The sequence below is a fragment of the Oenanthe melanoleuca genome, chromosome Z (genome assembly GCF_029582105.1).
Source record: "Oenanthe melanoleuca isolate GR-GAL-2019-014 chromosome Z, OMel1.0, whole genome shotgun sequence".
In the NCBI taxonomy this organism is placed as follows: Eukaryota; Metazoa; Chordata; class Aves; order Passeriformes; family Muscicapidae; genus Oenanthe; species Oenanthe melanoleuca.
In genome coordinates, this window is record NC_079362.1 from 12,402,110 (window position 1) to 12,424,716 (window position 22,607).

The 22,607-nt window shown below is 39.7% G+C and overlaps 1 protein-coding gene across 8 annotated transcripts in view; it reads right to left on the minus strand.

Moving 5' to 3' along the window:
- Positions 1-17,493, minus strand: part of ST8SIA4 (ST8 alpha-N-acetyl-neuraminide alpha-2,8-sialyltransferase 4) — a 91,966-nt gene extending 74,473 nt beyond the window's left edge. For 4 of the 8 annotated variants that reach the window (XR_008842647.1, XR_008842646.1, XR_008842645.1 and 1 more), the window contains exons 1-3: positions 14,380-17,486; positions 9,838-9,969; positions 453-710 (exon numbers count right to left, since the gene is read on the minus strand). Coding sequence is in view for 4 of the 8 variants with exons in the window: in XM_056514836.1 (XP_056370811.1) it covers positions 453-710; positions 9,838-9,969; positions 14,380-14,492 (503 nt within the window). In the remaining 4 variants the exon portion in view is untranslated. The other 4 variants (XR_008842644.1, XM_056514833.1, XM_056514834.1 and 1 more) reach the window with 4 other exon arrangements.
- Positions 17,494-22,607: the final 5,114 nt, after the last annotated feature.

Below are 22,607 nucleotides of genomic sequence, written 5' to 3' on the forward strand. Positions count from 1 at the left end.
CAGTGGCATCCTGGTTGAACATCAATACACCACACTGAAATTTTACTGCATGCTACACAAAAAATAATGTAGTAATCTACAAAAGGCCATCTGTGCTGACCAAAAGCTAAGAAAGAGTATTTTTAAAAGAGAAAACATTTTTCATTTATTCTACCAAGACCTCTATAAGAATAATTTTGTTTGGAATAAGGACAGCAAAAAGCAAATTTAAGAAATGCAAAACTCTCTCCCATGTTTTATTTTTACTGTAAAAATAATGTTTTTGTCAATAATATAGGTACGAATTAAAATTGGTATATATATAGGTATGAATTTAAATTCACATTGATGGATATTATTTCAGATTAATTTCAGATAATGCCTGTAATATGTACCTCAGATTAAAACATTTGTCCCAGCTTTTCTCCAAGAAACATAGTAGCCTGCTTCTTCAACAGCAGATAAAAACTTACCTTATTACAAAGTCATGGCTATCAATCTCTGTTCCACAACCACTCTTCAGAAGGATGCCAGAATTCCCAACAACTGCACAGGTTTTAAATCGGCGATTTTTCATTGGGGAAACTTCAGGGAGAAGGCTGTGCAAATCCTGAGAAACATTTAGAGTGCGACGTCTGTCCAGTACATAATGAATTACATCTCCTGGCTTGAAGTTGCTTTTGACCACTGAGACATCTCTTTCAGCATCCAAGAACTGAAGAATGTTCTTCCTACGTTGACAGAAAAACACAGAGATAATACTCAATACTCCCTGCTCGAATGCAGTTTATCTAACAGCAATATAGACTCCACAAGGCATACAACATAAAGCAGAGGGTAGACAGTGTCAGTCCTGATAGGCTAATTTCCCATGCTCTAGGATGGAGTCAGAACAGAGCTTTTAGAAGGAACTTCACACTGCGTTTTACAATGTAACACATAAATACTAGAGAACAAGAGCTTAATGACCTGTACACACAAAGGCACAGATAGTCAAGCACAGTATACCTTCAAATTTTCTGTTATCTTTCCTTTATCTATCTTCACAAAATCTTCACATTTTTAAAAAGGACTGTGGCAATTTGTTTTCATAAAAACAAACTTAAATACATGAAGTATTTGTGATCAGGAAATGTCATCTCTTATAAATCAGCTTGGCTCAGAAATGTTCATGTTTTCTTATCGATTCTTATTTCACCATAAAAGTAATATATTCAATTCAGCATAAACTTCCTCCTAATTAACTGAAGTTTAGCTAAAGCTATCCTAATTAACTTGACATGAGAATATACCCAGTCTTTTGTACCAATTTGAACAAAACCAACTTAAAACACATTGCAAATTAAACTACTGCAGCTCAGAGTCTAGCCAAGCTGTTAACTGAACTCAAAATCTCTTACAAACTCATCAAGACTTTGAAAGATTTATCATTTTTTCTGTAAATAATTGTTTAAAGTATCAGACATGTTTAGACACATGTGACCACATAAGGAGGTTTAATAAACTACCATGTATCAAGTGAACTGTGGAAATTCAACAGTTGTATATTCCCAGCCTCCAGCAAGTAACTGATGAAGAATGTCTGCTTTTATGTGAGCTGAAAAGTGAAGTCATGGTATCTGCTTAGGGTTCATAAGGATCTCTGCCTAAGTGGAGGTAAAGCAGCTCAAGCCTGTCTCTATTTATAAAAGTTATCAGTGGTGACGGAGAAGAGGAGGTCACCTGTTTTTGGTGTTGAAGAATGCTCAGACTGACCTGACTCATCAATCCCAAAGTTAAATACTGCTCTGTGAAGAACAGTCTTTTCTGATAAAAAATGGCACTGCTGATGATGCAGCAGACAGAGCTCCTGAAAATGGAACCAACAAGTCACAATATACTGATAAGTTCAGTAAAGCTGCTGAGCTGATACATCTGACTGTCAATCACTTTACAGTAGAAAAGCCGAGACCCCCTTTTCAATGGCAGAGAATTCTGATACACTCATTCTTGGATGGATTGTGTGTGTAGCTTCCTTCCTTGAGTGGGACTCTCCTTCCAGGTTACTCCTTAAGGCTGAGTAAAAGAGACTTGCCTATTGTCACTCGTATGGGTAAGTACCATCAATTTCTACTCAATTATTTTTCTCTTGCTTCAATATAGCTTCAGTGAACAGCACACTATACTACAAATTATAACTATACCACATATTAAATAGAAATTATCTTTTAGTCTAATTATTGTAGTTATGATCAATAAATAATTTACTTTAATAACTTAATAATATACTTTAATAAGTTATTTGGTTTGCCATCTTAGTCTTGTGGGGCAAAGCTGCATAAAGGTTCAATTACATCTGCATAATACTTAAAACATAAATGGTTGACCAAGTTTGTGATTAGATCCAATCACACCTTGATACGTCTCTGAGGAGGAGTTTAACATGCAAGGGGTTTGGAAAACAAGTTCTGTATCTCATAACTCAGTGGGAGGGATTCTCTAGTAAACTCTGTCCAAAGCTTCCATTTTGCCCATGACAATGGGGACTGGGGTCCAAAAACTGGCACACGCTCAATATGTAAGTTCAAAAGAGATAATGACTGACTGTAATCAGTAATGTATGCAATGACTAATAGCTGCACTGGTAGTGTAGAGCAGTTTTCAGTACACCCTTGACATAAAAAGCTGGAAAAATCCCTAGGCCAGAGCTACAGGAGCCACTGATAGCTCAGGATTGGAAGCGAGCAAAGCTATACAAGCTTGTGAAGCAGGTATGTTTGTGAAGAAAGATCACATCCAAACCAAGCACAACACTCTTATGAAACAGACATGGAGTGCTGACCTGGGGAAGGATGTTTAGTACGTAATAAATCTACTAGAAACTTTTTGCTTATGCAAATCTAACATGAAAAGAAGAAAAAAAAACAACTTTACTTTTTCACTGCTGTCAGTAGGTAAGGTGGAATGCATAGTAAGCTTCTAGAGAAGAACTTCCACAGAGCACAACCAAACAGGAAAAGATAACTAGAAATGTTAATCTAGCAGATGCAACACTCAGTCACAGCCATAAAGGCAAAATAATCCTCAGAAATTAAAAGGGATGAACTCTAATAAACACCCATGGTCACTAGCCAGCTCTTGTGTTGCTGACTCAAGAAAGAAGAGTATGTCTGAATCTTGCAACCAACAACAAAAAATACTCACCATGAAACTGATCTTAAAAGCCATAGAAGTGAAACATAATAGAAGTGCTTTTTAGTGTTTTTTAAGTAATAGCTCTTACATCCTACACCTGGACAGAAAAAAAAAAAAAAAAAAAAAAAAAAAGCAAAGAATATCTGGAATTTTCTGGAACATGTTGGACTATCTGTTACAGCTGTCACATGTGAAGGAAGCAGCATCAGAGCAAAGGCAACTTATGCCAAGGTGCATGAGGGACACAGAATAACAAAGCAGGATAGACAATCTTAAAATCCTGAGTGTAGTTTTTCGTAAAGTATTTCTGTAAAAGGAAGATGAAGAGTCAAATTTGGCCTTTAAATTGCATGGACTTTAAATCTCCTTGGGTTTGATAGCTTAACTTCATGGGCACCCTGCAACAGCTAGATCAACTAATACAAAACAAAGAAGAGCAAGAAAGAAAAAACTAACCAATCTAGAAGTATTAAAAATTACTGCAAATATTCATTATACAGGAAGACAGCTACTACAGCTGGGACTGTAAAGGATTATATGAATGCATCAAAAGCTACAAACATTATCAGCCAAGCAGTCCAGACTCATTTCACATGATTTCCAGCTTGATGATGACCACAAACGAGTGTCAAAACCTCAAAAAATTATTTCATATGTACAAAAACTAGATTTCCAACTACAAAAAGTCACATGATCACCAGATTTGCTTTAGTCCCTGATATCTAGAAAAAAAATTGGCCTAAAATTGTCCATGTTAGAAAAAAAGTAGCAACATTTGTGCATGAACACAGTATCTTCTCTATTACTTTAAAAAGAGGAAGGCAGTGTGAAAAAAGTAAAAGCACATTGGCTTCCATTATTCATTTGGCTGCTTAGATTCAAAATTCATTTATCGATATGCTCATAAAAGTCCACCAAAGAATTTCATGTGGATCCAAACTAGAATCAGATAATCTACCACTTACTTAACACAGCTGTAATTTCCAAAATGTCTAAGGAATTTATTTTTCAATAAAATGCTGAGATTGTCAGAAGTCACTAATCTTAGTATATTCTTTAAAAATGGTTTCTTATCTGAAACTGTCATTAGCATATTTAGTTAAATGTGCACACAGGTATTGCAGTACACAACAGAATCCTTTTGTAAGAGATATGTAATAATGCTAACATTAAGATTTTTTAATTGATTCATCTCGCTGTATCCAAGTATCTTCTAACACTGAAAGTAATATGATAAGTAATGCAGAGTCCATGCTATTGTTTTAAGTTCCTCTGTGCTACTGACTCACCCCATCCCATGGGGATAACAGTACTTTGATTTTCACATTTGTGCTAAGAGAAAAAAAAATTACTGAGGGATATAACAAATATATGAGTGTCTCAGTCAGTCTTGATGCTGTTTAATAATAACAAATATATGAGTGTCTCAGTCAGTCTTGATGCTGATTAATAATAACAACTTGTTTAAACCTCTGTTCTGTCCCACAAAGACCAGTAAAAATAGCACAATAAGGTTATTCTGATTAAACAGACATGACAAAATTAAGTGTTAATCCACTTCAAGCTGCGTATTAAATTCAAAAGTAAGCTTGATTCCATCAAGGGAAAGAAGAGCATGATTTTCAGCAAACCTTCAAGAAATGGTGTTCTGCAACCTTCAGCTAAAATATGTAAACAAAAAGTTTCATTTGAGGAGGTTTTCAAGTTTTTTTTTATGACAAAACTGTATCGGGATGTGACCTGAGCCGTTTTATGGGCAGGTGAGACTGATGTGACTCACCCTTAATTATAGCCAAGCAGCTGCTTGGAACATATTTACATGACTCGCAAAACCACAGTATCATAGTCTGTGGCTGACCTATGGTTTTCCTTTGATAAGCAGAAACAGATCTCCATAATATTTAAGTAACAACTGAAACTCCCAGTTGTCTGATGAGTTCATACAACAGTAATGTCTCTGAACAGCTTTCCAAATGTTAAGACTATGTACTGCTCTTGGGCAACATGGCGAGATTTTTCTCATGATGCATTTTTCTAGGTTTTTTTTATACTGTGGTCTTTGTACTACAGAATTAGTATATAATCTCAAACTGTTCTTCATCTGCCTCAGAACTCTGTGAATGAACGAAAGAAAACAGATCACCAGAAGAGCTGACTTTCAAGATTACAAAAACATGTATATTTTTAGACAGTCTCAAGAAAACCTCCAATATGACCTGACATATGACCTGCAATGCTTTTTGCTGGAAAAAATAACTTCCATAGAGGAAGGCAAAGCCATAAATCATTGCTGGTATACTTGAGTGGATCCCAGGAAGCCTCTGGAATGCATCAAAAGTGCCCAGGAGGGTTCACTAGCAATCACATTATGGAACAGAGATGGACTAAGTGTTTAATTGATCTCTGTGCCCATCAAAGATATGCCTTTATCTACATGTCCCCCAGCCCATGTTTATCTAGTATTTTCCTAATAATCCCTTGTGGTGGGGACTTGACAAACTCCCCATGTACCTCTGTCAGTGTTTCCCTGACCTTACTGGAAGCACAGTATTCCTCAGACCTTTACTACAGCAGCTAAGGGTGCTCATGTTCCTTATCCCTTGCTCAGGACTACACCTTATTTTTAGCAATATCCTTCATCTACTCGAGGATAAGAAACCACTCAACATTTTTTTTTTAACTTTTATGCCGTAGATTTCTAATTCCTCTTCTTGATCTCCTTCATAAACTCGACTTTCTAACCCTATCAAGTCCTGACTCTGCTTTGCATTCTGCAGCTAGAAGGCAGAAGGTGGCTCAGCCTTTAGAATTATCACGGACTACGGCCAAGATAAACACGATTTTTTGCCAGCTAAATTAGTTGAATTAAAAACAACAAGAAAGAACAAACTCTGTGGTCACAAAAGGTCACAGCTTGCTCTTGTACATGACTAGAGTTTCAGCTCCTGTTGGTTTCTTGAGGAGGAAGTGGGGACCACACGTATTTGCACCTCTGCTGGGCCTTACTTTAGTCTGAAAGGAAGTTTTAAGAAAAGCTCTTCCTGGAGCTTTTCAGATTCAAATTCTTCCAGGATAATCATAGGATAGCTTGTGTTGGAAGGGGATTTGAAAGTTCAACCACTAATTTGGATTTGTTAAAAACATACCTAACCGTAAATAATCCTGGAAGGGTTCCTAGGAGCTCCCAGCTAATGGAGGCCACACAACCAGAAATGCTGTCATACAAGAGAGTGGGCATGCAAAAGGAAGAGGGCCTTAAAACAGACTATGACTCAAGTACCACTTATCACAGGAAGGTCATCCATATACCAGCTTTTCATGAAGATAAGCAAGGTAGAGTAAGATAGATTGGCAAGCAAAAATCCCCTGAAGTTTATTATGACTAAACCAGAGCACAGAACCCCAGATTCTGTCTTTGATACAAAAACAATCAGAAGGAAACAGTGCAAGTGGCTTCAGAACATCGTTCCAAAAGCTCCAGACCAATTGTAGTGCTCCTCTGCTGGCTCCGTATTTACTGCTTGCACTTCAGGGACTTAACACAGCTGTTTCACACTAACTTGTAAGACAAACACTGATAATAATCTGAACCTTTTGAAGAAGGAAGATGCCTTTTTTTTTTTAGATGCTGCTGACATCTTACAAATTCTCATACTTTTCTGACAAGAAGTATTTTCTATTAAATTGCAGCTATAAACCTTTCCTTCATAACTTTCTTCTGCTCCTTGCAGCAGAAATTCCCATATTTATTTAAAAGTAAGTAGAAGAAAGTCACAGACATCAAACTGCGGTTCATTTCATTTCAGATGTGATGTTGTCAGCTCTGTGTGGAAGGCTTCCCCATATAGATTTGTACCATCTCAGCCACATTCCTACTTTCTGAAACTATAGCCTTCATTACAAATGTAGTCTCCTTATTTCCATAAGCATAAGGAATATCATCACATTGCTAGACAGTAAAAAGGAGTTAAGACATAAAACCTTAGCAGATAAACCTTAGACTCTTCTTCATGACCAAAATAATTCAGATAGAAAGGGGAGCCAAGAAAGCAGTCTTCTTCACTTTCTTCCCTTTGTCACAGGAATTATCATTTCTTCTTCAAAGAAGTTGCCAGCAATGAGAAGGTAACATCAGTTGCAAAAATCACTCTCCCACTCAAGGCAGCACATTTTACACAGTCTCATGTCTAGCTCCTTCTTCTTAAGCCTGCTTAGTATCTTCAAAGGCTGCTGCCCTCCCAAGAGGGCTGCTGCTCTCCACAGGCTGCCTTATCTGGCTGCAAAGTCGTAGAGCACCAGAAACCCAGTGGAAGTCCTCATTTCGTGGGGTCTTGAGGAAGAAGATTTAGCACTCATTGACTCCTACCTGAGCCTGGCCTTGCCAAGAATTCCTAAGGCCTTTGAGGCTGATAGGCATACCACTAACTTGAGCAAACATAAAATGGCCAGAGATCAAGCCCAAAGGCAGCAAAGCAATACCAAAGTATAATATTCTAGATGCCAATCAACAAGATTTGACCCAACACTGATCAACAGTCCTTCCACAAAGCAAAAGTCACTATAAAACACTCTCTACATTTGAAAATTGCTAATGTGGGTGGTAAGCTGATGTAAGACAGAAAAACATCTGTCATTTATGGGTGATTATAAGTTTTATGAAATATCTTTATGATGCATACTAATGGCTTCATAAATTATTTCTCCTCTGCTTAGAACTGACAGCATTTTATATATTATTCAACAGACACTAGCTTGTTTTTTGTTTCTCTCTTGCTGTTACTTCCTGTGGTCAACCTCACACCAACCATTGTTGACGTTAACAGCTGCAATTATAGACTATGAATTATCTTCATGGTCTACATGGTGCATGGAACATATTATGGAAGGCTGAGCAGTTAGTTAAACCACAAGAATAATTTACGACTGTGCTAGACACTTTTAAAATTAGTCCTGACAGGTGTGTAAGTGTAAAATTACAGCTAAAATGCTTCTTACTGCTATAACACAGAAGAAAGGTGTATAACAAACCACCTGTGAAAGTGGGAATACGTAACTTGGTCAGCATCGGATTGAAAAACATCATAAGGGGTTGCATGCAGCTTCCTCAGTGAAAAGCATGCCTGATACGCTCCCCCTCACCACTGAGCACCATAATAGAATGTGCTATGCAAGTCAGCTATTTTGAGAATCATGAATTTAGTAGATGGAGATTATACACATATTTACAAGATGAAAAAAATACTAAAGCATTCTCTGCTGTTTTACCTCTTTGTCTGATTAATATATTCTTAATTTGGAACAGATGGAAAATTGGTATAACCCAAGCTTAACTCTTTCTCTTAATTTTAACGAAAAGGTTATTGTAATATTTTTCTTGTTTGTTGTTTGGCTTGAGCAGCAAGGTGTATTGGTTTAAAATGGTTCTGAAATGTGATAGTCAATTTTTCAGCAAAATGACTGAGATTGGTTGTTTCCACTTATAGCCACTTATAGCTCATTTCCAAATCAACTTACTTCACAAGTAGCAAAAGCTGTTTTCTCCCAACTTTCAGACCTTTAACTTATGACACATACATTTCTGAGCTACCTTTATCTTCTGCATGCTTTAGAATTAGACATAAAATAGCAGACATTAAAAAAGTCCCTAAAATTCTCCTTCAGAGAAGCCATGCTTTTATACACGGAAACAATGCCATTTAAGGGGTTTTCAAACTGTCTTTTAATTAAAAAAAAACAAACAAAAAAGCAAATTTTTAAGTAGAAAGGGAAATCACATAGAAACCACATTTTATTTAGAACACATTACTATTCAAAATCTTAATATTCAGAAAATCAAGTCTCATCTGCTATTTGATTGTTGTTAAAAATAGTTACTTTCCTTCATTTTTCATAGAATGCAACACTCCTAGGTCTCCACACTGCCAATCCATGCTCCATATGCTTCTCTCATGGGCCACCTTCCTGATGAAGATGGGGAAGATACAACACAACACACTCAGAGACATCTCGCTATTCTCTGTGGCCTCAAGGTGCAGAGACCAACTGTAAAGACATATCAGAACTATCAATCAGTTTAACTCTGTTACTGGGTTGCCCCCTCAGCATAAGCCTAAGGCTCTCTTTGGACTTTCTGACATCAAGAGAGAAAATTGTGTAAGACATAGCTATTGTCAGTGTCTGACCCTGCAACGTGGACCAACCATGGCCACAAGAGGATTCACAACACTTGATGGCCCATCTACTGACTCCTGCATCTCAAGTTCCCTCTGTAGTCAAGGGAAGAAAATTTGTATGCTCAGAATACTTCCACCTGCTCTATTACTAACCTTTAGGATGAGAGAAAATCACATCCTAAAAGTGCCAGTTTCTCACAACTGACTGTGGAAGAGTTCTGGACAGCCAGCTTAAATACGGACATGAATAATATAGACTGATTGCACAGGTCTGACAGTCACAGCCAGATGAAAACATTTTATTTATTCTTATGAAGGATGACTTGACTTTGAAGCCTAATGTTATGCACTTGCATTTAACACTGAAACCTAAACAGATACAGTTTAAAAACATCCATCTGTAAATGTAAATCAAATTACTTTTTATAGATCAAAAGAATTATAAAGCAATATGAATGAAAATAATTATAGGCAAGGTGAAATGAACTTCTTTTTTATTTAAGAAACTCACCTTATTTCCATTACCAAAGAAGAATTGATTTTCCAGCCTTCTGCAGCATGTTGGAAGATTGATGAGCCACCCTTTTGAACTATCTTATCAGAGCTATTGTTCATTGATCTACTCAAACTCAGTTCACCACCTCTGCAATGCAATACAGAAAACAGACAATTACATCAAGGCTAACTCCAGTTTAAAAAATTTACATTCCAAGCATCAGCAATATATCCCTTTATTCACAACAAAAATAAGCTACTTTCTCTTAGCTTTCTAAAAAAAATAAGCTGCAACAGAAAAAAAATGTATGAGACATCTATCTGTAATACTTGAATATGTAAATTAAGAGCTTTAATATGTTTATATTTGTAACAGACATATTTGGAAAAGACATAACAAGAACTACAATAAACTCCAAATTGTGAATCTGGAGAAAACTTCATTTTGTTTGTGAGGCAGATTCTGCACTTCTATGTTCCAAATTTCTAGTACTAAACTAAGAATTAAATGCTACATTTCAAGCCTTTTCCCAGTTCATAATCTGCAATACTGGCTTAACAGATATCTTTGGCCTCCTGCTGATGCTAAGATTTTTAAGCATGGAATTCTGGAGTTTGATGCTATATGAAATACAGTATTTCCCCAACACTTCATGAAACTTTTCCATGCACACATCCAGAACACCCCAATGGTCTTATCCTTTCCATCAGTCTTATGATTACAACTTTTTGGGAAGGTAACCTTAAAAAATAAATACAGTAAGCTTTAGGTGATGACCACTGAACACCTGGTGAGCTAGCACAAGTTGCAGTGGTATCAGCAAACAGGATATAAATGGGACAGAGAAGTCCAAACACTACAAGTACACCTTAAGGTATTAGGACTAAAATTCATTTTTATCTCCACATCTTTCTATTATCATCCATAGTGCTCCCTTTTAGACACCAGAGCAATGTTCCGTTGAGTTCAAACACAGCTGTTAATCATAAACAAGTCGTTGGATGTAAAAATCTACCTCAAAAAAATGTAACTCAGGAGTCTTGTACCTCAAGTGTTCACAGGATAATAATATACATACCCAGGACAAGAAATCTGTTTATCTGTTAAATAAGCATGCTCTGAAATACTGCCAATAACAGTAACTTAACTTGGAAAGTGAATATCTGATCACAGCCCTTCAATAAAAAAAATGGTAAAGATGCAAGACTTCAAGCTTTCCAGGAATTGCTGAGTTGTGTTTTTCTGTGGCTATAAGTTCTGATAACAATGGGATCACTGCCCTTACTAAAAAACACAGCTACATTACTGCTGTATATAAACCAATAATAGTAAATTAGACAACAGACTGAACACAAGCTAACCTGCAATGGGACATTAATTAAATCAATGGTAATATACAGTAATTTCTAAAATATGTTGTCATTGCAAAAGCCTTTATAACTAACAAACCAGTATCATATACTTCACCAAAACCATCCTGCATTAATCACAGCTCCCTTTTTCCCTCATCCCAAGCCAACATCCTGCAGCCCAGACATCACACTGATGAGAGGTAAGGCTGCCACCTACTGAAAACCTACAACTTTACGTTCAAGACCTGTACGCAAATTACCCAAATCCTGCTAACTTGAAGGCACGGGAGGATGCTGCAGAAGTCCATAAATCCAATAGCCAGAATCCAACTGACACTTTTTACAATACTAAAATTTTTTATTTCCTAAAACTTTTACAAAATGGTTGTAATAATATTAATTACATATATATCCCTGTATGTATGTTTTAGATGCATGGAGTGTATGCATCTAAAGGAAAATTACCAAACTACATCCAGGTAAAGTTCTTAGTCTAAGGATACTTCAGAGATGTCTCTAGTTCATTCTAGGTTAAATATTATTTAGTACACACTTGAACAGTGAAACAAGTGACAAAACTTAGCAACAACATGCATTGTACTTAAACCATAGCATTTGAAATGAGGTTGATATCCATAGTCACAATTTACAACTGCAGTAAGTTACACAGAAGGTATCCTGAAAAAATGTTAAATTATGTTCTTATGAAAAAAGGTTCTAGGCACTTTGTGCTAAATTTATTACTATGAACACAAACATGCTCATTTAGATCCTCCTCTCCCTTTTATTGGATTAATTTTCACTTAGAGCAATATTAAATAAATTAATACACAAAAATCAAAACTTTATCCAGGTAAGTCTTCATTGTGTAAAAAACTGAAAAAAATGTGGATTACTTTGTATCTTCTAGAATCATTGCAAATCATCTCTGATGTAAATGAAAGAGCTGCCATACTCCAACAGCAGCTTAAAGCTGACAGTGTCAGCCTTCGCTTTAGATTTTCTTGCCTTGGTGACCAGTCAGACCCAAATAATAAGACTCTCTTCTCATGAAGATAGCTCATTAAATAAAGCCTTCAAGTGTATTCCATATCAGTAGAAGATGACACTGCTTTAGAAACACTACTCTGCATGCATAACATGCATGTTTCATCACTTGCTTAACCATTAAAGAGACATTACTGCCTATGTGAAGCAGTGTGTGCTTCACAGTAATTGTCCCAGCACACTTTTCTATGAAAGCACACAGCTGGTTTAAAGTTTCTTAAGTAATTTTGAACTGTATATAGTCGGTCCATTTTGGATTGCCTAGGATTTACCTCTGGTGCCACTAATAACCATAAAATGGGCCACCTCGCACATCCATAACTTCTGAAAGTAAAACAACCCATGGAAAACTAGCGTGGTTTGCCCACAAAGCCAGTCAAAAATAACCCAACGTCCCAAAACCCTAATTCAGGAGAAAGGCAAGTGTAACATCAATATGGACAGCAGTTATGAGCAACTATTTTTAGGGTGTTTTTTCTGCTTCATGCAATAATGAATAGAATGACAGGCTGTGAAAAGAAAAAATATTTCAATAGTGAAAGTGAGTAGTATCATACAATACAAGAAGTCTCCCTGATAAAGAAATAGAGATATCAGAAAATGATTAGTCAGAAGTGTATTACATGTATTTTAAAAGGTCTGTTAGGAACATACATGTTTATAACTAAACACACTTGTTTCCTTTAATTTAATATTAAAACAATAGTTTTAGTAAATTTTAAGTGGTGGAAAACAATGTACAGTAAGCTGAAGGTGGTCTTTTTCTTGTAAACATAAATTTCTGAATAATTTCATCAGTTCTAGCAGGAGAGGAAGGAGCACATACTAAGAAATATGGGTATCAATGACAATTCTACCTCACATGTTCATTTTCACCTCTTTTTTCACACAGCCGTAACCCCAAAATTTTAAACTTCCGTATATTTCCTAAGAATACAGATAGCTTTGTAGTATCTGTAACTAATTTACACCCAGGCTGAACAAGAGGAATAGATAACAGCAAGTTGTGAAAATCTTGAATAAAAAGGAAGCAAAAATGCACAGGTGAGGACAGCCCCTGCTCTCAGTATGTGCTGAGGCCACAGCTGCCCAGTCAGCCCCAGTTGCCTGTGTCCCACTCTCTCACTAGACTGCCCGGGAAAGAGGGATGTGCTTTCTACCTTTAACTCCGGGTCCAAGTATGCTGTAATTGCCTCAGCTTCCCCCAGGCCTGTACAAGTATATACAACCCCATTATGTCTCCTCTTTAAATCAAGGTAAGACAATAGAACATAACTCTGCTGTGAAAGAATTCTACCCACAGTCGACATGCTCAAGAGAACAGAAACTGTTCTAAGTGAGTCCTACCTTAGCTTTTACTGATCACACTAAACGGCCATTAAATTTCTGCATTGCTCCAGTCAAAACAAAATCTTACACACCTCCAAGGAAAAACAGCTTGACTGAAAATCCAACATTCCAGAGAACAGCGGCAAGTTGGGAGAAAAATGAGGAATGCAGGCATTCACGTATATAAAGAGAAAGCTGAGATGCAAACAGAAAAATGGCAAGGCACTGTGCTTTTCGTTTTGAGCCAACCACAGACAGCCAAGGGAGAATATCTAAGAGACGGTCTCAGCGAAGAACCAGACTTCCCAGTGAACGAAGCTCGAGAGCTAAGGGAGGCTGACCTACACTTCTTTCAGAGCAAGGATCCTTACGAAAAAGCCAAGTTAAGCAAAGCTCCCAGGCAAACTCCAAAGACGGAAGCAGGCATCCCAAGATGCTTGCCTGCGAAAGGCAAGGAACCGAGGCACAATGCGCCGCCGCCGCCTCGGGCCGTCCGAGCCGCAGGGGCAACCGCGGGCAGATGAAACTTCCCAGAAGCATCCCGTAACGGCGGCTGACAATCAACCTCAGAAGCTGGGCAGCTCCCGATCTTTCCCGTGCCCTTGTACCCACCCTACGGCCGCCGAACCCCAGCAGAAAGCCCCGCTCGCCACCCGTCCGGAAGCGGCATCCGTGCCCTCCGCAGCGCCTGTCAGCGAGAGCGCCGACATGCGCCGGCAACCCGCAGGCTGCGGGGTCACAGCCCGACCTCGGGGCACCTGACCTCAGGCAGGGACACGGCCCCGCCGCCCCCTCGGACCGCCCTCCCGGCGCGGCGCCCCGCAGTTACCCGGCAAGAGGTGCCTCCTGTCGCTCCTCGGTCCGCGTTATTTCTTTTGTCTTGTAGAAGATGAGGAGGAGACTTATGGTGCACACAGTCCACCGCTTCCTGACAGAACGCATGTCTTCTGCGAAATGCGGGCCCACTCCCCCTTTTCCTTTGTTTACCAAGGGTGTGCTGGAAACAACTGCACATGCGGCACGAATTGCTGAAAACACGGCTATGTAATTTTTTTGTTATTTTTTCCCCCGAAATAATTACAGAAGCTAAAACAAAATAAAACCAGGCAGGAGCAGAGGCTGGGGGTTCTTGGCGTTTAGTTTGTCTCTCTTTCGCCCTGCCAAGCAGCTGGGCTTGCAAGCGGTGACTCTCTCGCCTCGGTCGGGGAGACGAGTCCGTGGCGGCGCTGGGCGTTATCGAGCAAGCAACGCCGAGCCGGGGAGCACTCAGCAGCTCCGCTACGCGCCCCGACCCGCTGCGTCGCCACCCGGCCCGAGGCGCGGCCAGCACCGCCCTGCCGGGGCGGGCGGGGCGGGCGAAGCGCGGCCAATGCGGGCAGGGCGGGCGGCTTCTGCCGCAGGGCGGACGGCGATGGGCGCGGGCAGCTCCGGCGGGGCGAGAGGACGTGGGAGAGTCCCGCCGGCAGCTTCGCCGGGTTTGGGGAGGGCGTGTCTTCCTCCCCTGGCTCACGTCATTTGTGTCTGTGTCGCCAGTTGGGCGTCTGAAAGTGAGAGCGAAAGACTGGTGACGCTGTGTCGCTGGAAAGGACTACGCTTCCTTTTCAGAGAAGGATGAGGGGTTTTTGTTCATTGGTTATTTTTTCTTTTCCACTCGCTTCCGCTATGGATGATTGTGGCACTGGAGATTTTTCCTGGTCTTCTTTGTCCAGAAGCCGCAGGAGAAGGCGGGAATGCAGAAGGGAAGCGGCGTGGCCTCCTCACACACCCGCCTGGAGTCCTGGAGTCCGGCCAAATCCACCTCCCATGGCTCGCTCCGCAGTGTCTTGTTTCATCCACATGGTCTCAACACGGCCGTTATTTTTCTAATTGCTGGAACGGTTTCTCTGAAGTGCACAAAAAAAAAGAGGACAAACCACGAAACCCCGAAACGAAAAAAACCACAAACCTTCGAGATGGATAATGTGACATGAAAATTAAATTATTGGCTACATCTGCTTTTCTCGGTATTGTTTTGCCTTTTTCAAAGTGAGTGAACTGTCCTGGAAATATCTTGATTCTATGTGACAGGGATCTGCCCACAGCCCTGAAGTTTGCTCTTACGGAACGAGTAAGACAATATCACACTCCTCAGACGGGGTCCCAGGAAGGGTTTGTGGTAAATCTAGTGTGACTTCTGTTTCCTAGCTTAGATTACAATCAAGAACTCACGGGTTGACAGAACCTTCCGTGGGTCTGTTTTGTCTGATATCTTGTGTCCAGAACTGATCCATGACAGACTTTTCAGAGGAGGATGCAAGGAAATCTGGAAGTAAGTACAGGTATTTCCTTCCCAGTAGAGTATTCCCTCGCAGGCATGAGGAGTGAAGAAAGGTTAGAGAAGTTGTTGAAAATCTTAAGGCTACTAATAGTTGTTATGTTGGGAAAATCGGTTGTATGTAGTAAGATAGTTTTAATTCAGTCTCAGTGGAATGGAATGGAATGGAATGGAATGGAATGGAATGGAATGGAATGGAATGGAAACTGCAATTTCCTTCCACACAAGCCCGATCAAGCTGATTTGTTTTTTGTGTTCTCTGCTGTGGCTCTGATGACTTAGTCTCAGAAAGTGGTATCTGTAAGGCATCAGCAGCAAAAGGAGAAAAACTCCTATCTCTGAGAGTGAAGTTCAAATTTCCCATCGTATAATACCTGACATTCTTTCCAAAAAAAAAAAAAAAAAAAAAAAAAAAAAAAAAAAAAAAAATTCAATGCAAAACCGTACTTAATACCTTTGTAAAAACTACACCACATGTTCAGCCTAACAGGATTTTGTCAGTGTTGTTAATCTTGTTGAATATCTGTGATTTTTATTTCTTATATAATTTTTGTATATTCTATTATTTTTGTAGCTAGATGGACTCATTGAAAATAAGTGTTGAAAATGTTTATAGAGGATCCCAAATTAATCTGTATTCAGAGGTGTTTTTATTTGATTCCATCCACAACTACCAAAGGCAACTTACCATACAGTTAGCCACAGCAGCTCCTTGGTATCATGGCAGGCCACATGTATGTTCAGAAAACAGTGTTGCCTCCACCTGCTTCTTCTGCTCTACCTTCTGCTGCACTTCTTCCTCCCTGAAAGTTAAAACCGAGCTCCCCGGCTGCTTCATAAAAACTAATCCTCACCCCACACAAGAAATCCCTGCCTTCGTGTAGGACACTTGAGAATTGATAGTGATGTTTGTGCTGTGCTCAGCAGTGCACTTTTCTTTCCCTGCTCAGTCTGGTTGCAACCAGTCCGACTGAAACTGACCAAGGAAGTTCAGGCTCCTAACCATCAAGACTGTAAAGGTTTTTTCCTGGTTACTAGAATGTAAAACTGCCAGTTTATACTTGAGTAAAATATGAAGAAAACCACTTCTCAACAAAAGCACAATATGTATAACAACCTGTGGCATTATCCTGAAAATTTCAGCTGTTCCCGTGCCTATCTTTCTACTACCATGAAAACACACTTCTATGTCAGAAAAGGACAGTGGCATCCTGAGACGTAGACCAGCTCATCCCCCACAGTGATTCGCTGTCTTCACTTTCTGCCCATGCCATTCAAAGCTCTGATATTATCTATGTAACAGGTACCTAGATTCTCAGAAGCTGCTTAAAAGTGGATCGAGAGCAAGTTTCCAATTTGTTTATTCCTCTTCCAAATCACTCTTGAGCTTTCATTCAGAAATAAGCTTACAGCTCTGACTGCAATGAGGAGGACCCCCTCTCTTAGATGTTCTGCCCTTCCTTAGGTTTCTCTCCTGGTATATTCTATAGCTGTATACTCAAGTAACATGCAGACACAAATAATATCTATATGTATAGTACATATATAATAAAATTCAGTCAGGTGTTATGTTTCATTTACAGTGATAGAATTTATTTCTACAAAAAATGAGTTTACTGTGCAGAGTTTAAATATTCATATCTAGTAATTCACCAATTCCTTCATCTTTCTTTAATGTGTCATCAACAGCAGTTCATATCTCTAACAAGCTATCTACATTATACCTTGAAATTATTTCTTTTTTCTCCTAAATCCTGATGATACTTAAGTAATGAATATAATTTATATCAAATACAGTATATTTTACATGAATTAGAGGAACGGTTTAGCTCTGTGAAACAAACATTTCAGTAAATCCTATTTCATAGCATCTGGTGATAACTAGAATTTCCTTCATGAAGGCTACTGGAGGAGCAAAAATGTGAATAATACAAATAATCATTTCAAATAAGCATTTCAAATTTCAGAGTGCTTATTAGTTTCTATGGCAAAGAGTTCTTGAAGGACTGCATTTCATGCTGAAGATAGTAGCTAGAAACATGAAACATTGTTAATGCATAGTACTATATAAAGTCCTTTTTCCATTAAAAGTATTTCACGTTTTATGTGAGTGGCCAGAAATCTGAATTAATTCAGCCTGTTTTATCACTGAGCATAGAGAAACACTAGAATATATTTTCTAGGGAAGCTGTAGCCTTTAGGACCAAGTTAGTCAAATCTGGATTTTTAACTCAAGGTGGAAGGATGAATAAGGTAAATGTGTCAGGTACCCTCTATATTTTTCAACATGTAATTTTAATGTCAGTCTATCAAGTTACAGTGAATACAGTTTTCTAATTTCTGTATAGTAACTTTTAACAAAATACTCAATGTTTTGGTAAGGTCATGTGTACATGCTGTTGTTTCAGGAGCAGGCAAGGCTGATGCGGCATTCTTGCATTTGCTTAACAACATTAACTCTGATTTAATCCTATGGAGCATATTTAATAGTATTAACTATTCATTTATTTTTGTAAGAAACCCAGCTAAAACAATGAATGATACTTTGTGAATTTATAAGTACTACTGCTCCTTCAATCTGTTGCTATTGCAGACTTCAATATTCTTCAATATTTTCATTGATGGTTCAAGCAAAGGCACCAGATATCCCCATAGTTGCTTATGACTAATGTGCACAGAAGACTTAAATTTACAGAATTGCTATTGCAGCTTAAATTTGAATATTTTCTATGTTTCCGATTATCATAATCTATACATACTTTCATGAAAATATACACCTCTTGAAATATTAGCTCTTCCTCTTTTAGTAGAAGTTCAGTATTACATTTTTAGCATTACTGGCATTGCAAATAGCAGCACATCAAATACTTCATATTTGTAACACAACAGCTTTTCCATAGGCAGCAGAATAAAAGATAATGCACTAAGCCACACTTTTGCACAGTTATTCTACCATGTGGGACTCAGGGTTTGATGGATATTAAATTTCTTTAGATGTTCAGAGGCAGAAAAGTCAGGTTAGAATGCATATTCCCACTCACTTTCCCATCACTTTTGTGACTAGCATGCAGAGATGACTTAGTGTTTGCAATCACCTTGCAAAACAACCACAGGATCAATAATGAGGAGACAGAATAAACTTACCTGAATTTCTCAGACATTTCTTTTGTGTGTGTGATAGGAAGAGCTTATACTTTTCTCTAGAAGAAATTCTGCAGTAATTCCTTTGGAAGTGTTAGAATGCCAAATAAAATCCCAATTAGGCTGTACTCTCTGTTTTACATTCTTTTGTGCAGTAGTGTATTTAGCCAGTGTAGAGGTCCTCAGATAAAATTGCAGTGCAACAGCAAGAAAGAATGTTTAATTTAGGGGCATACACTTTAGGGGTATGCATTGCATACTTCTCTGACCAATGTACACTTTTATATAGTAGTGAAATCCAAACCATGTCCATATTTCAAGCACAGTGATCTTGCAGATAGGGACCACTCTGAAAGAAGATACTGTCAGTTATCCTGATCTCCTCCTTACTTTTGTGTCATAGGATATTGCAAAAGTCCCACAATCATGGGTTATAAAAATGCTAAATCTATACTAATTCAAGATGGCTCTCAGGTAGTCTGCCCTAAAAGAAGGCTAAAACTTCACTATTTTTAATCAAAATGTCTATCACATGCATAGGGACTGTATATGTGAAAACTGATAATGATGAATTACAGTATTTCCCATATTGTATTTGAGTTAGGCTCGAGACAGCCTGTATTTTTTGTAATTGGGTTGAAGAGAAAAATTAGGGAGCAGAGATAAGACTTAGATAACACTAATAGAAACTAATAGAAGGGAAAGCTAGAAGTTGATATAGAAGAGGAGTGAGGAGGAGGGGATTAAGGGGTTGGCAACTGGGAGAGAGGGAAACAGCTATATCTGGTCCGATAAAAGAAATTAGAGGAAAAGTTCAGAGTGTAGAAAGGGTACAAGGACCTACTTAAATGATGTCTTAAGTTACAGTGTAAGATGTAACCAAAAGCATGTGTTCTATTAGTCGTCATAAGCTCTTAGAACAGGTGGGGAAATGTTCTTTATCTTCTCCATGAGACAGCCCTAATGACACCCTGGGGAGGTATTAGCTGCACTAATGAGCCATCTAGGTCTCACAGAATGACTCATAAAATTACACCATCTCACTCTGAGAGGCTCTGCCCGGGGAGGAGGAACCAGTCCTACTTGCATATAATCTGAGGCTTAGAACACCAGAGCAGCACCTACCACTGGATTCCCAGAGGAAAAGAGCTCCTAACCACCACTGGACCTCCAGAGAAGGACTAGACTTTGCTACAGGATCACCATTTCAACAGAACCACATCCATCACTTCAACACCAGTGCACTGCAGCCAGCATTTAGTCGGACTGCTACCACCACCCTGACCTGCAGGGTGGCAGGTTGTGTTCTGAGTCCATCAGGTTAAGCCAGGGTTTCCATACTATTGCCTTTATTTAAATTTTCCTATAATATTGTAGTTCTGACTTGGAATCTCCCATTGGTTTGCTTTCAAACAAGTGCAAATGGAGAAGTATGACTAATTCAGGCCTTCTGAGTAAACAAGGTAAGAAATGCATATAGCTGTGTCTGCTTTTTATCTCAATCTGTCCTTCTTGCAAGAACACACCCCTTGTCTCCCTTACTTAAATGTGCCTGTGTTGGGGGTTGGGTTTTTGTTCCAGTTTAAAGCATTATTATGCTAACAGAGCCTGCCAGGTTACACCCAGGATCTTTGAGGACTCTAGACAAGGGGGTAGGTGGGAGCTGGCTTCCGGGAGGGGCTACGCATGTTTCCAGCCAGGTCGGAGGAGGAGGACCACCTGTCTGCAGTGCACGCGGCTGGAACAGTGTGGAGTCAGATGATCTGTGATTAACAGCCCTGCATCTCCTCCGCTCCAGCCTCCTACCTCTGAAGACACAGCTTGTGAAGACACACCTGAATGCAAATGGTGAGTGAGGAGCCTACTCCCAGCCTGCTCCCACCTCAGACACAGTGCAGCCACTGCCGCCCCATGCACCGAACTACCCCGCTCCCCGCTCCTACCTGCTCTCTGCAGCTGTGCAGGCTTTGCCCCGTTTTCACTACCGGGACTGAGCACAGAGAGAGTGTGCCTGTGGCTAAAGAAATTTTCATAACTGCTGTTGTTTCTGCGTGTATGGTTAGATATATTACTAGAAGAGCTGTTAGTCCTACCCCCTTATCTCTGCCTTAAAGTCCTTGATTCAAACAATTATAATACTTGGGAAGAAATGGAATTAAATTCTTTATTTCAAAGAGGAGTTTCTGCCTTTATTGGCAGACACCTATCCTTCAAATCAGGACAGATTTAGGCGCCCAACATGGGGCCTGAGGACATTGAGAAGGAGTTAAGACAGGAGTAACAGCTCTCTTAAGTGGCAACGTTGTCCAGTTTAATCTTCCTTGGGCTCCATGTGAGCACAGATATCTCTCTCCTGTTTGCAAGCCCTTATTTGAATATGGGCCCCCTCACCAAACTTACTGTAGCTATTATCCCTTTCATTTGGTGGATTGATTATGTCAGGAATTCATGTTTTTTTTTATTTTTTCTGGAAAGTGGCTACATGGATCCAGAGCTATTGTACTCTAACTGTGTGTTTCTGGGGTTATTTCAATAATGGTACTTACTGTGAGGCAATAAATGCAAGGGAAATTTTCTCCCAACCCATCACCCAGTTTTATGAGGCTACCCCACCAGTTTTCAAGGATTTCAGATCTGCTTTAGTTGCTAATGATATCACACAGTGGCTGGTGTTGTTGATAGGCCTATTCTACTTAGCATTCAAAGACAAGGGAATATTGGCTTGGATAACAACCCGGATACCTACCCCAAGATACAGAGGTGCTGCCCCAGAGCCTGACCCTACCCCAGAGACTAGGGATGCTGCCCCAGAGCCTGACCCTGCCCCAGGGACTAGGGATGCTGCCCGAGAGCCTGACCCTGCCCCAGAGCCTGATGCTGCCCCACAGCCCACCACAGAAATGAACCACCCAGAGTGTGGGGGGCTCTAGTAGAGGACATAGGCCAGATGTTGAAGGAGCACTTTTCCCCAGCTGGTGAGAAACCCTCCCCTTGCCCTAAAGAGGGAGAGTCTGATGGTGCTGCAGTGGAACCCGTAGGTATTATATCTATCCAAGTTCCAGCTGGATCAACAGGGGTAGCTACAGCCAGCAGCAGTTGCTCCTGTAGAAACTAGAAAATCTAAGATTAAAACAAGGCACCTAGATAATGGGGATCAGCAAGGAGGGTCCTCACAACCAGCAAGGGAGCCAGAGTTTGAGATCATCATCAAGTCCCTCTCATATGATAGTCTCCATAATCTACGAAAAGACATTGCATGGCGGGGCCGTGAGGCTTTTGCAACTTGGTTACTCCAGGTCTGGGACCTTACGGGAGCAGATGTACAACTGGATGGTACTGAGGCAAGGAATTTGGAACCCTTGACCCAGGACTCAGGTGTGGACCAGATATTTGTAAGGGAGCAAGGCCTCCTTTCCCTCTGGGAAGAGCTTTTAATGAGTGTGAGAGAGAAGTTTGTCCACAAAGAGAGAATCCAGGAGCACCACCATAGAACGCACTGGAAGACCATTGAGGAAGGGATCCAGCAGCTGAAATAAGTGGTGATATTAGAGGTACTCTTTGGGAGGGGCGGACAGCATGACAATGACCCTGACAAGGTCAGG